At 38.7% G+C, this 18,333-nt stretch overlaps 1 protein-coding gene across 2 annotated transcripts in view; it reads right to left on the reverse strand.

Moving 5' to 3' along the window:
- Window positions 1-18,333, reverse strand: part of Erlin1 (ER lipid raft associated 1) — a 38,071-nt gene that overhangs the window by 8,504 nt on the left and 11,234 nt on the right. For both annotated transcript variants that reach the window (XM_028774872.1, XM_028774861.1), the window contains exons 7-9: window positions 15,993-16,066; window positions 6,291-6,349; window positions 4,554-4,645 (exon numbers count right to left, since the gene is read on the reverse strand). In XM_028774872.1, coding sequence (XP_028630705.1) covers window positions 4,554-4,645; window positions 6,291-6,349; window positions 15,993-16,066 — 225 coding nt within the window. The remainder of the gene's footprint in view (window positions 1-4,553; window positions 4,646-6,290; window positions 6,350-15,992; window positions 16,067-18,333) is intronic.

Consider the following 18,333-nt stretch of genomic DNA (forward strand, 5'->3'; position numbering starts at 1 on the left):
TATCTATCTATCTATCTATCTATCTATCTATCTATCTATCTATCTATCTATAGATATAGATACACACACACACACACACAACTCAATGACCCATACAACAAATGTTATCTTCTGACTGTAACTGACACTGACAATCAATAACATAAAAAAGTAGATTCTCAAAACTCACTGAACCAAAAACTGAAAAAAAATGCATATAACTCATGGATTAATGATGAAATTATAATGGAAATATCTTAAAAAGAAAACTGAACACATATAAGCAAAACAACCACTAAGCAAATTCTCCAAGACCAGAGCAGTACTCAGAAGAAAATGTACACTCCTGTATGCTTCCACTAAAATAAACAGAGCAAAACAAAACCAAAGAACCCAAGCCAAAAAAGAAAAAGAAAGAAAAATGAAAAAAAGGAAAAACTGGAAGTCAATGGTTTTAATAAGCACCTAATTAGTTTCTTAAAGAACCGATGAGTAAATGCATAGTGAAGAAGGAAAAAAATTCATAAAAATAACACTGGAAAGAAAGCAATCAGTCAAGCAAGCCAAAACCAAACGTGGTGCTCGAAAAAAGAATCAGTAAGATGAAAACTGAGCCAACAAAAAGAATGTACAAACAAACAACATGAGGAAAGGGAGGGACCCGCAGATGCGTCAAGGCTGCAGTGAAGGTTACAAGTCCATAACCCCATTTGAAGTATTATAAAACAGACAATTTTCAACAAAAACAAAATTTCTAAGCCTTAAAAAGAAATGAAAAATGGAGTAAACTTATATGCAACAGAGAAATGAAATCAGGATAGATATTACCAAAGCACAAGTAAACAAAACAGCACCAACCACAGTAAAGCAGAACGTTGTATGGGTTCCATGAAACCCACAGAAAGGAAACAATATGCACCAAACACAAATGCTCTGAGAAATAAATGCTCTTCAATTTATTTTGCAGTTGGGAGAAACACGGCACACAACAAACAGCAAATCCTAACACCAAACAAAATACAAATAAGCAAAACATGGTAAGAGTCTATAAGAAAACTGTAGGGTGATCTCATAAGAAACAAAAGTAAAAATTTTTAAAAATTATTAGTAAGTCTTACAAGAAATTATGGTGAACCTTCCACATAATGACTGAGTAGGTTTAATACAGTAACACACACACAAAAAAATCCAGTAATATAACATCTAACAATACAATTCACCATATTAGCAGCTTAAAAATCAACTCAATAATTTAATTTCAGTAATTCTTAATGAGGGCCCTTGGCAAGCAAAGAACAGAAGGAAACTTCATTGAATAGCAGATGCTAAGACAGCAATTGTTACTGGAACTATAGCCACAAAATGCCTGCTACTGCTACTTTTGGAGGCTGAAGTTTAAAGCAGTGAGGCAAGAGAAAATGAAAGGTGTGATGTTTCTATGCAGAAGAAAGTAGAATTACTGATATCTAAAAACAATACAATTCCTCACAGGAGAACCAAAGATATCACTATGGATACTAGCATCTTCAGCTCTGTTGCTAACTAAAAACCAATGGCTATATACACAAAAACAATGACAAGCTAGAAAAAGTTCCTTCGTAGAAGAGTACTTATTGCAGAAACAAAAATTTTTTTAAGGGCTACACGGGAATGAACTGCTTTCTTCTTTCTTTCTTTCTTTCTTTCTTTCTTTCTTTCTTTCTTTTTTTTTCTCTTTTGAGGCAGTTTTTCTATAGATTTGTCTGTTCTGGAATGTACTCTGTAGAGCAGGCTGGCCTTGCCTCCCCAGTACTAGGACTAAAGGTGTGCATCACCACACCGGGTACTAATGGAATGAATTTCTAGCAAATAGCAGGGACTTTAAGAATACTGTACCTTTTCCAGTTTTCATGTGTGGGCACACACATAGAACACATGCATGTAGGTGCACAGCACATGGAGGATGAGGCTGATACCAGGAGTCACCTCTGAGTCTTCCCTTTTATTTGTCAATAAAACCAGAACTTGTCTATAAACTCTTGCTGCCAGCTTGCTCTGGGGAGCACGTCTATGCCTAGTGAGGCTGAGATTACAGGTGGGTCACCAAGCCTACTCCATGTTTTTATGTGTGCCTGGTTTTCACAATTGCTTACACTTTACACCCTAAGTCAGCTCCTTAATCTTTCATCATGATACTCCTTAAAACACATTTCTAATAAATAGAAGAGATTTGAAAGACCCAGTATACTGGATGGTTCTGTGTCAATTTGACACAAGCTACAGTTATCACAGAGAAAGGCGCTTCAGTTGAGGAAACGCCTCCATGAGATCCAGCTGTAAGGCATTTTCTCAATTAGTGATCAAGGGAGGGGGGGGTCCCTTGTGAGTGGTACCATATCCCTGGGCTGGTAGTCTTGGGTTCTATAAGAAAGCAAACTGAGCAAGCCAGGGGAAGCAAGCCAACAAGTAACATCCCTCCTCCATGGCCTCTGCATCAGCTCCTGCTTCCTGATCTGCTTGAGTTCCAGTCCTGACTTCCATTGGTGATGAACAGCAACCTGGAAGTATAAACTGAATAAACCCTTTCTTCCTCAACTTGCCTCTTGGTCATGATGTTTGTGCAGGAATAAAAACCCTGACTAAGACACCCGGTATCATAAATATTTCCATTCTCTCCAAATCAGTGCACATTCAACATAGTTCCAACAAAAATCCTGACAGTATTTTACAGAAGTGGGCTGGTCCTTATAGTCTCCTGGCTGAATACAGGGCCTAGTTAGTCCAAACTAATTTCAGAATAATTAAGAATAGCTAAAAATTACAGCCAAGAGAAACAGCTAAGGAAAAACTCCAGCAGCAAGAAGTAACTGTGAAGTCAGAACAAAGAGTTAAAACAGAGATCTTAGCATCAGAACAAATGACATGTAATATCTTATTATATAACATGAATGGCGTTCAAAAAGAGGAAGTAATCAACTACTCAATAGTCTGAGATAACTGGGTTGCCATTTGGAAGAAGTAAAGCCAAATCTCTGTCACATTAACATTAACCTAAGTCCCTTGTGAATGAAAGGCCCATACACAAAAAGAAGAATTTTAAATGTTTAGAATAAATGATACTGGTGGAGGCAAAAGAACTGGTATACAAAGTAAGACACAAACCACTAGGTTTGTGATGAACTATGTGAAATCAAATATCTGTATCTTAAAGATACTTCAATTTAAAGATAAGCCACTAATCACGAAAAGATCATTTGCAAGGCATGAATCTGGGGAAGGATCAAAAGTACTCAAAAAATACAAAGAACACTATAATCAGTTCGAAAAAGCCATCAGAGAACTGGCATAAGATACTCAAAGGCAGTAAACCTTAAAGGGTTTACTTTAACCCTTAAATCCAATAAACAATTTCCAAAAATCTGGGATATTAAAGTTGAAATTATGTGATTCTCTGTCCATCACTGAACTGGCTCACATGTTTGAAATCTGGCAACTCCAAGGGGCAAGGAGGACACAGAGAAAGGAGAACTCAGCATAGCAGTACAGAACCCAGAACTCAAACTCTGCTGAAGACAGCTGAGTTGGAAGAACCAGGGAGGGACCAGTTGGAGAGCAAGAGAAACCTGAACACACTCACCCATACACTGGACTCAGCAACTGCACCCTGAGGGATGTTTTTTACAACAGTGCTTCTCAACGACCTACCCCAAAGTACCTTTTCCTTGAATTTCATTCAATCGATTATGAACCAACAGATTACAAACTATAATAAAAATGAATTATTGGAACTGGACCACTCAGAGCTCCCAGGGACTAAGCCAGCATACATGGGCCGGTCCATGGCTCCCTCTACATATGTAGCAGAGGACTACCTTATCTGGCCTCAGTGGGAGGCAATGCACTTGGCCCCATGGAGCTTTGATGCCCCAGAGAAGTGGGATGCTAGAGAGGTGAGGTGGGAGTGGGTGGGTTGGTGGGGGAGCACCCTCTCAGAGGCAAAGGGGAGGGGTGAGGAGGTGGGGTGTTTGTGCAGGGGGGACCAGGAAGGGGGACAACATTTGAAAGGTAAATAAATAAAATAATTAATAAAAAGTAAAACTTACAAAAAAATTAACTGTGTGAAAATGCCTTAAGAATTTCTTAAATTCTCTCAGGAGTTGGACAGTTTCATTATGGCTTAGAAGAAAGATCTGGTACAGGCCAGTCCCACACCTTCCACTGAGGCATGCTGCTCTAGGAAGCTCCTGTATGTGTGCACAGAGACACTGAAAAGGCAGTCAGCACACAGTAGTGCTGTAGTAAGAACACACTAGAACACACTCTTTAGCAGGAGTTCACCGAATGAACGGATTCCTGCTCATAGAGTGAAATTATACCATAAACTGAAAACAAGTCAGGCTACTTCATGACCTACTGGCTTCACTTACTTTAAAGGTTTAAGGACATCTGAATGTACAATGAAGGTTCCAGAATTCTTCACTACACATAATTCTGTCTTATGTCCTCTCACTGTCCAACATGAAATTGCTGAAGAACAGGACAAAGTCACAACACCTATAGTCAGAGTCATTCATTTCACAAATAAAGCCAAGTACCTATAACAGCCCTTTTCCTCTCTGTTTCAGCTTCTTTCTCCACAACCTTTTGTTTCTGTGCAGCTATAAGGAGTTTTGTCTTCTCTGCCTCCCTGTGAAGTAAAACATACAAATCAGAAAAGGTTCTGCCTTTCCCTTCTTCCCACCACCTTTCCTCCTTTGTGGTCCTGGGGATACAGTACAGTAACATGCAGGTTTGAGAGTGTAACTCAAGCTTATCCTGTATATGACCATTCTGAATAAGGAGAGAGGGGGCAGTGAGAGATGGCAGGAGGGGGACGGGGCAGTGAGAGATGGAGGGAGGAAGGAGAGAACCCATATGATTCATCTATTAGTGGAAACAATCATATCTAAAGTTTAAGATACCTTCCTGATCCTTGAAAAACTTATTTCTATTAGCAGTTCAGATTCATAATCTACCACTCGGCTTGACACTTCATGCTTTATAGTTTTAAAGCATAGCTCTACAATCAAACAGAGGAAATAAAACTCTGCACAACAAATGACTGACTAGAAACAAAAAGGACTCAGGGTTATTACACTACAGAGCAGTATTTCTATTCCCTTGGACCCTGAATCAATACACTTGTGATATTCTTGTTCTCTCTCTCTTCCTGCCTCTCCCCCACCTCTGCGTGTGTGTGTGTGTGTGTGTGTGTGTGTGTGTGTGTACTAGCCCTGTCCATGTCAGGTAAGCACTCTGCCATGAGTCAATCCCCAGCCCTCATCTATCATAGTCCTGATTTTTAGTTATTTTTCATTTAGAATTTATTTTCCTCCTAACAGCCAAAATTTCTAAACATGTTTGTTCTTTTCATATGCACTCTGAGAATATTTCTATTTCAAATATTTTAAGTATTATCATAAAGGGGTCCTTTAAAACACTTAGAAACTAATCCCATGTCAGGCAAGTAACTTCTTTCCAGTTCTAGACACATTAAAAAGAAAAAAGACTTAGTAGTCAACTCAAACTCAGGCAAAGCCTCCCTACAATTATCACAAATAATGAAAAAAAAATCCCTAAGCTTTATACCAACTAAGTATCTATTCATTAAAAAAAGATTTTTTTTCCTCCTTTAAAACTATGTACGGGTGTTTCGCCTGCCTGCTTGTCTGTGCAGCATCTGTTTGCAGTGGCCATGGAGGCCAGAAGAGGGCACTGAATTCCCTGGGACTTTATCTTTATAACAAGGTAACAAAAAGGACATTCTTTTCAACATTAACAGGATTCTCTGTTTTATTAATATTTCATTCAAGGCTCTATTTATATATAGATTATAGTGCCTTGTATCTTCAGTAATCATTTCACAACAAACTGCATCTTTGAGCACTGCTTTGGAAACGTCCATACATAAAGAGAAATCTAGTAAGAATTTACTGGGAATTAAGATACAAAAGGTAATATTATTAACATAGAGAAAACAGCTAAAAAAAAAAAAAAATTAAAAAAAGCTGGGCAGTGGTGGCACACACCTTTAATCCTAGCACTTGGGAGGCAGAGGCAGGCGGATTTCTGAGTTTGAGGCCAGCCTGGTCTACAGAGTGAGTTCCAGGACAGCCAGGACTACACAGAGAAACCCTGTGTTGAAAAACCAAAAAAAAAAAAAAAAAAAAGAAGAAGAAAACAGCTATTTATCCAATCCCAGATTAAGCGTTTTCCATCTTTCCCCTGGACTGTTATATTAATACGTAAATATTTCTAAATAGAAATATTAGGACCCCATGAGTGGTACTCACATTAACTCAAAATTTCTTCTTATGGCTTCTGGGATTTTGGGTTTTGTAACACGCACAGCCTTAAAAAAAAAAAAAAGTGAAAAGCCAAAATATATATGAAAAGTAAATATTCAAACTAGGCATACACATATATAATCTAAGCACGTAGAAGAAGACAGCGGAGGATTGGAAGGGAGTTCAAGGTCACTTTGGGCTACACAGACAGACTTACCTAAGAACAATAAAACTTCAAATAGAAGGTAACAACAACAAAAACAACAAAAAGTCCTTTAACCACGCCTTCTACAGCAGAGCTCCTCCAATGACTCTCATGTAAATAACAATTGTAACACAGTTCCCCACTAACTTACACCAGGATCTCACTAGCAAATCTACAAAGTCTGTTGTCACACCAATTGTCAAGTGCCTAACCTCAAGAGAAAACCACTTTACTCCTCAAAGAACTTAAACTGGGAAAGTTCCCCTTGGTAAATAGTTTACAAACCTGTCCTTGGAGAGCTTTGCTTACCATTTCAAATTTGCAAACCAAAGAAGTCAGTCAAAGGAACTAGGCTGAGAGATAAATTATATTAAAAGCAAATGAAAATCCTAGGCCAGTGTGTGCAACTAAATTCTGTGTCCAGTAAGCCAGCCAATGGTCACTTCCTAAAGTTATAATCTGATGGTAGTATGTATAAAAAGCAGCCCCACGCTTTAGGACAGTGGTTCTCAACCTATAGGACACGACTCCTTTGGGGGTTGCCTATCAGATATCCTTTGAGTCTCATACGGGTCATATATCAGACACTTTTTACATTATGATTTGTAACAGTAGCAAAACTACAGTTATGAAGTAGCAGTGAAATATTTTTACGGTGGGTGTCACTACAACATGAAGAAGTGTATTCAAGTGTTAGGAAGGTTGAGAACCACTGCTTTAGGAAACCAGCAACTCAGAGCTTGCACTCTTTTTGTCTAGAGTCCATTTAGAACAAAGTTTATCTGTATTTGTAGACATTCTTTACTGATACTTTGCTGTTCTAATCACAGTGGACTTTGGCATAATTAAGAGTATCTGTTTGGAATCTGTTGCTTTTAAAGGCTGATTTTCTACACTAAGAACTTATCTCTGAAGCTTTTGCATTTGCTAACCAAACATCCTGCACCTACCACTGATAATGCACACACATAACTCAAGATTGGATTTCTCTTTGAAAACTGGCTAAATGTTTAAGTAACAAAGCCTTTAAGCACATGAATCTTATTTAACTTACAAAACTTTCAATTTTTTAAAAGACATTTTTACATTTATTTCTGTGTGTACATGTATGCAGAAGTCAGAAGAGAACTTTCAGGTTCTCTCCTTCCCCCAGGTGGGCTCCAGGCAGTAAGTGCCTTTCCTTTCTGAACTATTTACTTCATCAACCGATAATTTTCAACACTCCTTTCTGTCTCAGTTCACTCAGGGTTAACTTTTTAGCTCTGTCTATAGTAAAAATAACATCTCCGTTGGTAGCTAAGCTCACTGTACAGACCAAGTAAAGACTGTTTATTTTAAAAGACTAGGAAAAATGCATATGCATTTGCTTATGGTTTTCTAAATCAAAGGAGACTCTAGCATTGTAGAAAAAAATCACAAGGGGATTTTAGACCCTAAGAAACAGCATCATGAGTTAGGTTCCCAAGCGTAAACACACAAGAAAGCATTTGTCAAGTTTCTGATGACCTAAGAATCTCAATCTCTGAGGGCTGGAGAAATGCTTCAATGGTTAAAGGGATCCAGAGAATACAGGTCTGATTCCCAGCACCACATGGATGGCTCAGAACTGGAACCAGTTCCAAGGTATCCGAAGTCCTCCCTGGTACCAGGCATGCATGTGGTGCACAGACATATTTGAAGGCAAAACACCCAAATATAGAAATGCTGCCTGCCATTGCATAGCTCTGAAAGAAAGCCACTTGCATCCTCATTTACAAATAAAAGGAACAAACAAACAAACAAAAATCTCTCTTCTTTGGTCAACTTCTAGCACTTACTGGAGAAAACACCTAGAACAGAACAGGATGAAAGCAAGCGACTTCTTCAGTCTATCTGTGAAAATGCATACAAGTTCCCTACTACTACAGTTGGGGCACAAAGATCATCAATTTCTGAGCCATATTTCCAGACATTTGTAAATATCCTCAAGTTTCCTCCAGGGAGGGGCCACTGCTTCAAAGTTGGTAGTTGCTTTCAAAGAACAAACACAGAATACTTTGTAACCTATTAAGTTTTTAATTCAACACATAAAATGAGTGGTAAACATCCAAACTATTGGCTAGACAAAAGGCTGGTGGATCTATCTTCTCTAACCTAAAGGCAGAGGTGGAGAAAATCAAGTATTTGACTGATCTTTCTTTGGAGAAGTGCAGGCATTTTGAGTTAAGCCATGTTTGCCTTGGTTGGGCTCCTCAGAGAGAGAGAAACAGAGTCTAAGACAGTAGTTCTTAACTGTGGGTCGTAACTGGGGTGTGTGTGTGTGTCACACAGTAGATATCTGCATATCAGATATTTATATTATGATTCATACCAGTAGCAAAATTACACTTATAAAGTAGCAAAGAAATAATTTTATGGTGGGGGGTCACCAAAATATGAGGAACTATATTAAAAGGTTACCAGCATTAGAAAGGTTGAGAAGCACTGGTCTAAGGGCCTCCACACTTTCTGCTTAAAAAGGGCAGCTTGGTTCTTAGCTTTGCTTTACCAGAGCTCTCTCTGTCCTTATACAATGTACTTAAGAACAGGGAAATTTTCAATGACTTCATAATTGTCAAACATTTCAATAACAGCTCCCCAAAAAAAGCCCCTAGAGACCAGTGCCCCTCAGAGCCCCTCACGGCTCCTAGTACATGGGCTTCTTGTCTGACTTCTATAGCAACTCATTTGCTTTAGAAAAATATACATCCAAAGAACCCAACAATAGGGACCGTATACCAACAATAGGGAACGATGAGTAGTGTGCATGACATAATGCTACTTGGATGACACTGTTCTTCTGAGAGTAAGAGCCTCAGACACAGCTACTCTGGCTCTTAGTTAGCCAGGAAATAATGCATGGTGAACGACTCCCAAGTCGTCTTCTTATCCGAGTTGGCTTGTTGAGCCTGAACAGTATGAACAGTTGAGGAGGACATCTTGTCTGGCTCATCTAGACTAGTCTCCATGGCCAAAATGAACCAAACCATTTAATGTCTGGGCAAAGGTAGAGCCAGTCTTTGGATGCTAAAGCAGAGCTCATAAGCTTGACTGAGTCCATCACATGGATACTGACAGAATGGCAACCACCTTAAAATCTCTCACATCATTATTTACGTTCATGAGAAGATCTGATGCGGAGATGGATAATGCTGTGCAATAATTCTCCCCCTGCCCCGCCTTTTTTTTTTTTTTTTAACAATAAATCTTAGTAGCTTTCCAAAATATAGTTTCTTGAAATTTCCAGTGAGATAATTCTTTTACCTCTCACCTAAGGTCCACAGGCACATTACCCACTGTGATCTTATTCCTCTGTATGTAGAACAGCTGCTTCAGGGCTTAGTGGAGAGGAAGGTGGCATGCTAGGCCCCTCTTTAGATTGCCTGGGTCCTCTTGGCCTTGATGGACTATAAGAGGTAGGTGTGGAGGGGAACAATGAACTCCTTTTGAGGTACCCATAGGTCACCCAAACCCTTGGCAAATATGGCTGTGCTCAGTCTAGAGATTAGTAAGGTACAAAAACTAAGGTGGTTGAGATGTGGTCCTCACCCATCCTGGGAGGAGTTCGTGGATTGGAGACCCTGTACCATAACACCTCACCACTCAGAAGGTCAAACACAAGGATTTTAAGATCTAGCATTCAAAACATCTTTAAGTGGACAAGAGGATATAGTTCAGTGGTAGAATGTTGCTTAGCATGAGGGAGACCTTGGGTTGGGGCCTTACAACCACAAACCAAACAAAAACAAAACTTTTAAGCAACACAGCATTTCCCATGTGAAAGAGAATAATCAAATCTGTAGGTAATACTGAGGGTTATCAGACTAGTATGAGGATCACAGTTGGATAGAATAAAGCTCTTCAGACAATATCAAACATCAAAGTAAAGCATGCAAGGCCATAAGGACAATTCAGTGGCAATTTCAGAAGTCAAAAATTTAGAACCATAATTTATGAGATAACAGGTTTCATGGTGTGAACACCAGACATAAAGGTAACTTCCATTCTGGATGACTATGATTAAAAGAGAAGCATAAGCATACCATATTTAAAGACTTGTGAACTATCTTTTCAGCCTTATACAAAGCATAAAATAAGAAAACCTTTTGTGTGTATGTGTGTATATATATGTATAGTAATTGTACAAATAATTGGTTTCATTCTGAGATTTTCATAGTGGATCTTTTAAAGAATTTGATGTTTGAGGCAGAACATGCTACAAGCTTGCCAATCTTGGGAGACATCATAGTCACTATAGCAGACACCATGAGTTAATGAATCATAAGATATTTAAGGAAAAAAGGACAATGTATCAAAAAATAATGACTAACAAACACATATACAAGGGAGCACATATGTATGCATGCATGCATGTACACACAGAGGGAGAAATGGTGAAGAAGCTGATGGAATGAATTTACCTTTTCTCAACTCAGTGTCAGAATGTATCAACTCATTCTGTTAAATAGCACAGAAAGCAAGAATAACCATTTTCACTATTCTACTTTGCCACAAGAATTTTTCCAGAAAAAAGATGGGGAGAATGACAGGAAACGGAAACAAGAACGGGCTGTTACAGACAGAGCTGCCTGATAGCAGAGATATTCACTAGGTATTTACTCCATACCAATTTCAAAGCTATAGTAATGTTTATATGATTTTTTTTCTTTTCTTTTTTTTTTGAGACAGGGTTTCTCTTGTGTATCCCTGGCTGTCCTGGAACTCACTCTTTAGATCAGGCTGGGCTTGAACTCAGAAATCCAAGCCTGCCTTTGCCTCCCAAGTGCTGGGATTAAAGGCGTGCGCCATCATTGCCTGGCTTATATGATTTCTTTTTTTTTTTTAATTTTTTTATTGGATGTTTTATTTACATTTCATATGTTGTCCCCTTACCCCATCCCCCACCCACCCGGGAACCCCCTATCCCCTTACCCCTCCTCCTTCTTCTCTGTGGATGTAACTTAACCCCTACCTACCCCCCAACTCCCACTTCCCCACCCTCAAAATTCCCACACCCTGGAGTGTCCAGCCTTCATGAGGTCAAGGATCTCTTCTTCCACCTATGCCCAGCAGGGCCCTCCACTCTTACGTATTCAGCTGAAGCCCTGGATCCCTCCCTAAGTGCTCCCAGGCTGGTGGTTTAGACCCTGGGAGCTGTGGTTGGTTGGTATTGTTGTTCTCCTCATGGGGTCACAAACCCTTTCAGCTCCAATGGCCTTCACTCTAACTCCTCCATTGAGAACCCCATTATCAGTTCAATGGCTAGTTGTGAGCATCTGCCTCTGAATATGTCAGACTCTTGAAGGCCTCTGAGGAGACATCCATATCAGGCTCTTATCAGCATGCACTTCCTGACTTCCACATCAGCATCTACCTTTGGTGACTGCACATGGGATGGATACTCAGGTGGAAAGGTCTTCAGATGGCCCCTCCTTCAGTTTCTGTCCCTCACTTTGTCTCCATATTTGCTCCCTTGAGTATTTTGTTGCTCTTTCTAAGAAGGACTGAATCACCTGCCCCCCCCCTTGGTCTTCCTTCTTTATGAGCTTCATGTGGCCTGTGAGTTGCATCTTGGGGCATTTCAAGGTTCTGGGCTAATATCCAATAATCAGTGAGTGAATACCATGTGTGTTCTTTTGTGATTGGCTTACTTCACTCAGGATGATAATTTCTAGTTCCATCCATTTACCTAGGAAACTCTCGAATTCATTGTTTTTAATAGCTGAGTAATACTCCATTGTGTAAATATACCACATTTTTTGAATCCATTCCTCAGTTGAAGGACATCTGGGTTCTTTCCAGCTCCTGGCTATTATAAATAAGGCTGCTATGAACATAGTTGAGCATATGTCCTTGTTATATGTTCGAGCATCTTCTGGGTATATGCCTAGGAGTGGTATAGCTGGATCCTCAGGTAATGCTATGTCCAATTTTCTGAGGAACCGCCACACTGATTTCCAAAGTGGTTGCACCATCTTGCAGTCCCACCAACAATAGAGGAGTGTTCCTCTTTCTCCACACCCTCGCCAGCATCTACTATCACCTGAGTTTTTAATCTTAGCCATTCTGACTGGTGTGAGATGGAATCTCAGGGTTGTTTTGATTTGCATTTCCCTGACGACTAAGGATACTGAACATTTCTTTAGGTGCTTCTCGGCCATTTGAGTTTCTTCCGTTGAAAATTCTTTGTTAAGCTCTATACCCCATTTTTAAATAGGGTTATTTGGTTGTCTGGAGTCTAATTTCTTGAGTTCTTTGTATATATTGGATATTAGCCCTCTATCAGATGTAAGATTGCCTCCCAAGTGCTGGGATTAAAGGCGTGCGCCATCATTGCCTGGCTTATATGATTTCTTAAATTCAAAAATAAATATAAATAAATTCAAGAAATCTTTGCTGCTGGCAGAAAATGAAGTACAAAAGGGGGGAGCTTTGAAATGTCACCACCCAGTTGGGATAGGGAGGAATTAAAGCCCTACCTCATAATTTAATGCTAAAACAAATTCCATATGAATCAAAGACTTCCATCTTCATAGCAAAAATTTAGCTATCTTGTCAATGTGGCTATTAAATCATGCTTACTCTGACTCATATGTAGCTAGCTCTTGGAAACACTGGAATGCTCTAGCAGTAAAGTTGTATAAACACTGTCCTCATGGAAAAAATTAAATGATAAGAAAGTATAAGCACAAATTTTAATTTTTCTGTAACTTAACATGTTTACTCATATCATTGTTAGTGGATTGATTGTTCACTTATGATATAGAAATTTTAATATAAAACCACTAAATATAGAACAACAAATTATATTGCATAGACTTGGGGCAAATATTAAAATAATATTGTCTCCAAAAATTTTCACTCTTATTGTACATACTAAGCATGACACTTTGTACATTTTAATTCTTCACATTTATCTCTGTCAGAAATTTATTGAATGAACCTCTAGAGAAACCATAAGATTGCTTTCATCAAGAGTTAACCATTTCTGGTTTGAGACACTTCTGCTGAAGCCAAAAGTTTGGCCAGGAAAAAAATAAAAGAAAGAGAACTAATGTTAGATGAGTTTAACAGATGCTGACTCATCTGTGATTTGTAGTCTTTGTCAAGAATGATGGTTGATATGCAGTAGGCATTCTCTAAATACTTTTCATAAAAACTTCTAGGAAATCATTACATCACATTAGCAAAATTAACATACTTCTATAATGTTTTGATATGTATTCACTTCAGCATAGCTTCTCATTAATTTCTGATCTTTAGAATTTAGAATGTCAAAAACTAAGCCACCTGTCATTTGAGGCTTGTATATTTTTTTCAAGTATTACCATTGGTAGACTATGTACCACTTTAAAGTTAAATGTACACAGTTGGGAACATCATAAAAATATTAATGTAAAGTAATGGTTTCTTAATGTTATCTAAATTAGCCTTACACAATGCAAGATGCCACTAAAATGTTGTAAGACTTATCTTTGGAGCAGACAATTACAGAGAGCCACAATTGGTCAAAGGGCAAAGAGAAACTTATCATGGGTGTCCAGGACCAATTGATACATTTACAAAGTAATTTCCACACCCAAGGCTCAGGGAGCATTGCAGAAGAGGGAGCAGAAAGATGGTAGGAGCCAGAGGACCAAGAAGTCTGCTGTGAGAATACAGCAAGGAATCCAACTTCTTCACTTCTGGTAAGCGACAGAGATAAAAGGTATACCACCAGGGACAGAAGCCACCACATAGCAGCTAACATTCATCCAACTCTAGCTCTAGGGGCTCTGATGCCCTGTTCTGGCCTCTGAGGGCACCAGGCAGAAACATGGTGTAGACATACATATAAAACACCCACACACATTAAACCAAAACAAAGCAATTCACAGCAGATCACCTAATCAACAACTAGGCTAATGAACTGAACAGTTCTGTAAGACATCCACCCAACAAATAGAGAAAATACACTGAGACATGGGGACCCACTCTACGCCCTTACTCAGTATAGTGCTCCAAGTCATAACTTTCTTCTTAGAATTCCTTTATTAATGTGTTATCCTTAACAAACAGATATCAACAAGAAGTCAAATACTCAACCTATATTTGAAAGATTTTAAAGACTCTCAGAAACTCTTAGGCCTTATAAACATTTTAGCAAAGAAGCAGGATACAAAATTGATATACAAGACTCATTATGCTTTCTATATACCAATAATGAATTTCTCAAGAAAGAAATTGGGGGAGGAGGCATGGGATAACATGTCTAACAGGATAAAACAAAACAAGCCAAAATTAAGGATAAACCTAGCAAAGAAGTGAAAACTTAAGACACTAAAGAAAGTAACTAAAGAACATTAGAGGGTGGAAAGACCTCCCCTGCTCATGGACTGGGAGAATTAACATTGTGGAAATGGCTATGTCACTAAATTAATCCACAAATTTAAATCAATGCCTAAATCTCATATGGAAGAAATCTCTCCCATCCTGCCACCAACAGCCAAAGAAATTATTAGTAGAAACAACAATGTCCAGTTTGTGTATAAAAATATCTAGAACTTATGCAGAACCACTACACAACAGTAGGCTTAAAAAAAAAAAAACTACCAGAAAATGGGTAAAGGATATGAAGCAACCACTAGCAGAAGACGAGCATTAAAAAATATCAAAAGATGTTCAGCTTCATTAATAACCAAAGTAATGCAGATCAAAAAGAGAAGACTTCCCATCTCTCTCCAGAGGGAAGCCAGCATATATTTCACTGCATCCAATGCCAGTGACGTCATAGTGGCACTGCTAGTAAGTGTGCACGTGTGCAGTCTCTTTAAAAACAATTTTTCTATAAGGAGAACATGTCGTGGTTCATAATACTAATGCTGCTTAATAAATAGCTGGGAACAGAGAAATGGCGAAGTAATATGAAGAAGGGAATTCTAAGTAGTCACTGAGATTTCAGCTGCATCTGAGTAACACATGCCTGGCATGAAATACTTTTTTCCTTTTTTTCATAAAATTTAACGAAAATTTCCAGATTTAACCAAAATCTCAATTGGATCAAAGTCTTTAGCATGCTCTCTTGAAATAGCCTCTTACTCTTACAACACTCTTAGAGCAATTATCCCCCAATAAATTATCTGTGAACTAACACCCTGTGACACCTATTTGGTTTAGAACTGTTGTTTAATTCTTACATCTGAACTTCTTCATGATGTTATTGAAGGCATGATATACTTTTATACTGATTAATAACCATTACTGTGTTTAAAAATAACTCATAGTTGGTAGAAGTATGAACTTAGTTCCTCTCCTCCTCCTAGGAGCCTTAAATTGTCTTCTTAAAAACTTACAAGAAAATTCCACTCAGCATGCTTCTCATTTCTGCAAGGAGGTAAAGCCAAATTACCACAGTGATTTGGTTAAGTAGCTGCATAACTAGTCACATACAAGCATTCAATTGGAAGCTCTAGAAGCTTCCCCAGAAAGCTCAGGAAGTAGCTTACCTGGATAGTGAGACCTGGGGCCATGGTGTTTAAATCTTTCTGCAGGGCCTGCTTCAGGTTTTCATCTATTTGATCTGTTTTTGAAGCCAAGAACAACAAATCTCATGATATTTGGTTATTTTTAATTAACACCAAAACAAAGCACTCAGGACTCCAGACTTACTCTTTCAGAGCTTAAGCTATGTGATAAATACAGTATACATCATGTATAAATGAGATGGATACAAAGCAGTTTTTTGAGAAATTACTAAGAAAGAAAGATGACAGTCATTCTAAGTTTACTGGAATGTTTACTTAGTAAGTTCAAATTTAACTTTGGGTCAATGTTTATTGAATAACTTAACTTACACTTTTACTAGATTAATAATTATTGACTAAAGCAGTTTTTTGAATAAATGAAGCGGTGAATCTTTAGTTTAATGCCTTATTCCTTTTACAGCCTAGATTGGTCTAAACTTAAAATTGTCCTGCCTTAGCTTTCTAGGTGCTAGGATTATAAATGTACCACTACATCTAGCCTATGTATATTGATTTTCATAATTTTTAAAATTAATCTTTATGCAAATAACTAGATGTCATTTCTGTTGGTTACCATCTTACTATCACTTTGAACTTAAAGAATTTAAGTACAGGCAGTGTGGTACATGCCTTTAATCCCAGCACTTGGAAGGCAGAGGCGGCAGGTGGATCCCTGAGTTCGAGGCCAGCCTGGTCCACAGAGAGAGTTCCAGGTCAGTCAAGCCTATAGATAGAAACCCTGTCTCAAAAACCAAAAATACAAACAAACAAGAGAGGCAAGTCTTTGAAGAACAGATCAATTAGACCATAAGAAGCTATCATTTTACTTGATCTCCCAATGGATGGATTTTTAATCACCTCAAGGGCAGTTTCACCATTATTAAAGCAACTGTGATGTGACAAGTCAGGCACTGCAGTAGTTGTCAGTCATCAAAAGCAAGCAACTGGTTTAATTACATTTTGTTTACATTGTGTGTTATGGGCACTCCTTCCACTGTGTGGAGTCCAGAGATTGAACTGTGGTCAGCAGGCTTGATGGCAAGCATCTTTACTCCCTGAGCAATCTTGTCAGCCCCTCAACTGGTAAACCTTCAACTGGTTAACCATTCCTATACCTCACTCTGAGAAATAAATTAAACTTCATAAAGAATTGAACACCAAAGGCAATAAACATGATTCCTTAGTCAGAACTTACATAATCTCAACGGAAAACTTTTACAGAAGAAAGGTAACATAGCAGGCCTGGGAGTGTGGCCCTTTGTACTTGGAAGTCTGGAGAAGACTCTCATACTATGACGGAGCTGGTAAAAGTGCCACACTCTGCCTGTTTATACACAGGAGCTTGTGCTGAGCACTCTTTCCTTGGGGAGCCTAGAAGTTTGTTATGTAGCTGGCAGAGGGCCTCTATATGGTCAACCCCAGTGAAACGCAGAGTGTTGAGTGGCTAAGGAGCTTGCCCAGCAGTCACCATGTCACACGTGCTCATACACTGTTACTAAGGGAATTAGGCACAGCCTGTGACTTCACAATGAGATGATTCTTAGAAGCCACATGCAGTTTCTTTTTAAATTCACACTATACCTTTTACTTTTTGCTGATTTTTATTCTTGTCCTTTGTGTGTAATAATCTTAGCTGTGAACACAACTACATGCCAGGTCCTGGCTGTCCTAACAAATCCAAATTGCATGGAAGTAGATCTTAAGGAACACCTGTGTCTTACTTCCTATTGCTGTGATAAAATGTCGTGACCAAAAGCAACTTGAGGAGGAAAGGGTTATTTCATCTCACAGATTACAGTCCATCATGAAGAAAATCAAGGCAGGGCAAGAACCTGGAGGCAGTAATGGAAGCAGAAGCCACAGGAGAACACTGCTGAGGGTTTGCTTACCTGGCTTTTATATAGCATCCAGGACCAGTTATCAAGCAAGCAAGAAAAGACCCCATAGGCTTCCCCACAGGCCAATCTGGTGGGGGCATTTTAATTATTGAAGCTCCCTTTCCCAAATGACTCTAGCTGATGTCAAACTATGCAACTAGCCAGTATACTCCCAAATATATCTTTAAAAAGCTATCACAGCAAAAATAGAATATAGCATGTGAATAGTCATTTCCTAATTCCTACCAAATTGTATAAGAAACTACCACTTAAGTGGAGGCATGGTGGTACATGTGTTTAATCCCAGCACTTGGGAGGTAGAAGCAGGCTAATCCTTTTAAGTTTGAGGTCAGTCTGGGCTATATAGTAAGATAGTGGAGAGAGATAAGAGAGAAAGAAAGAGAGAGAGAGAGAGAGAGAGAGAGAGAGAGAGAGAGAGAGAGAGA

This window comes from Grammomys surdaster, unplaced genomic scaffold, assembly GCF_004785775.1.
Source record: "Grammomys surdaster isolate TR1022 unplaced genomic scaffold, NIH_TR_1.0 66, whole genome shotgun sequence".
NCBI lineage: Eukaryota > Metazoa > Chordata > Mammalia > Rodentia > Muridae > Grammomys > Grammomys surdaster.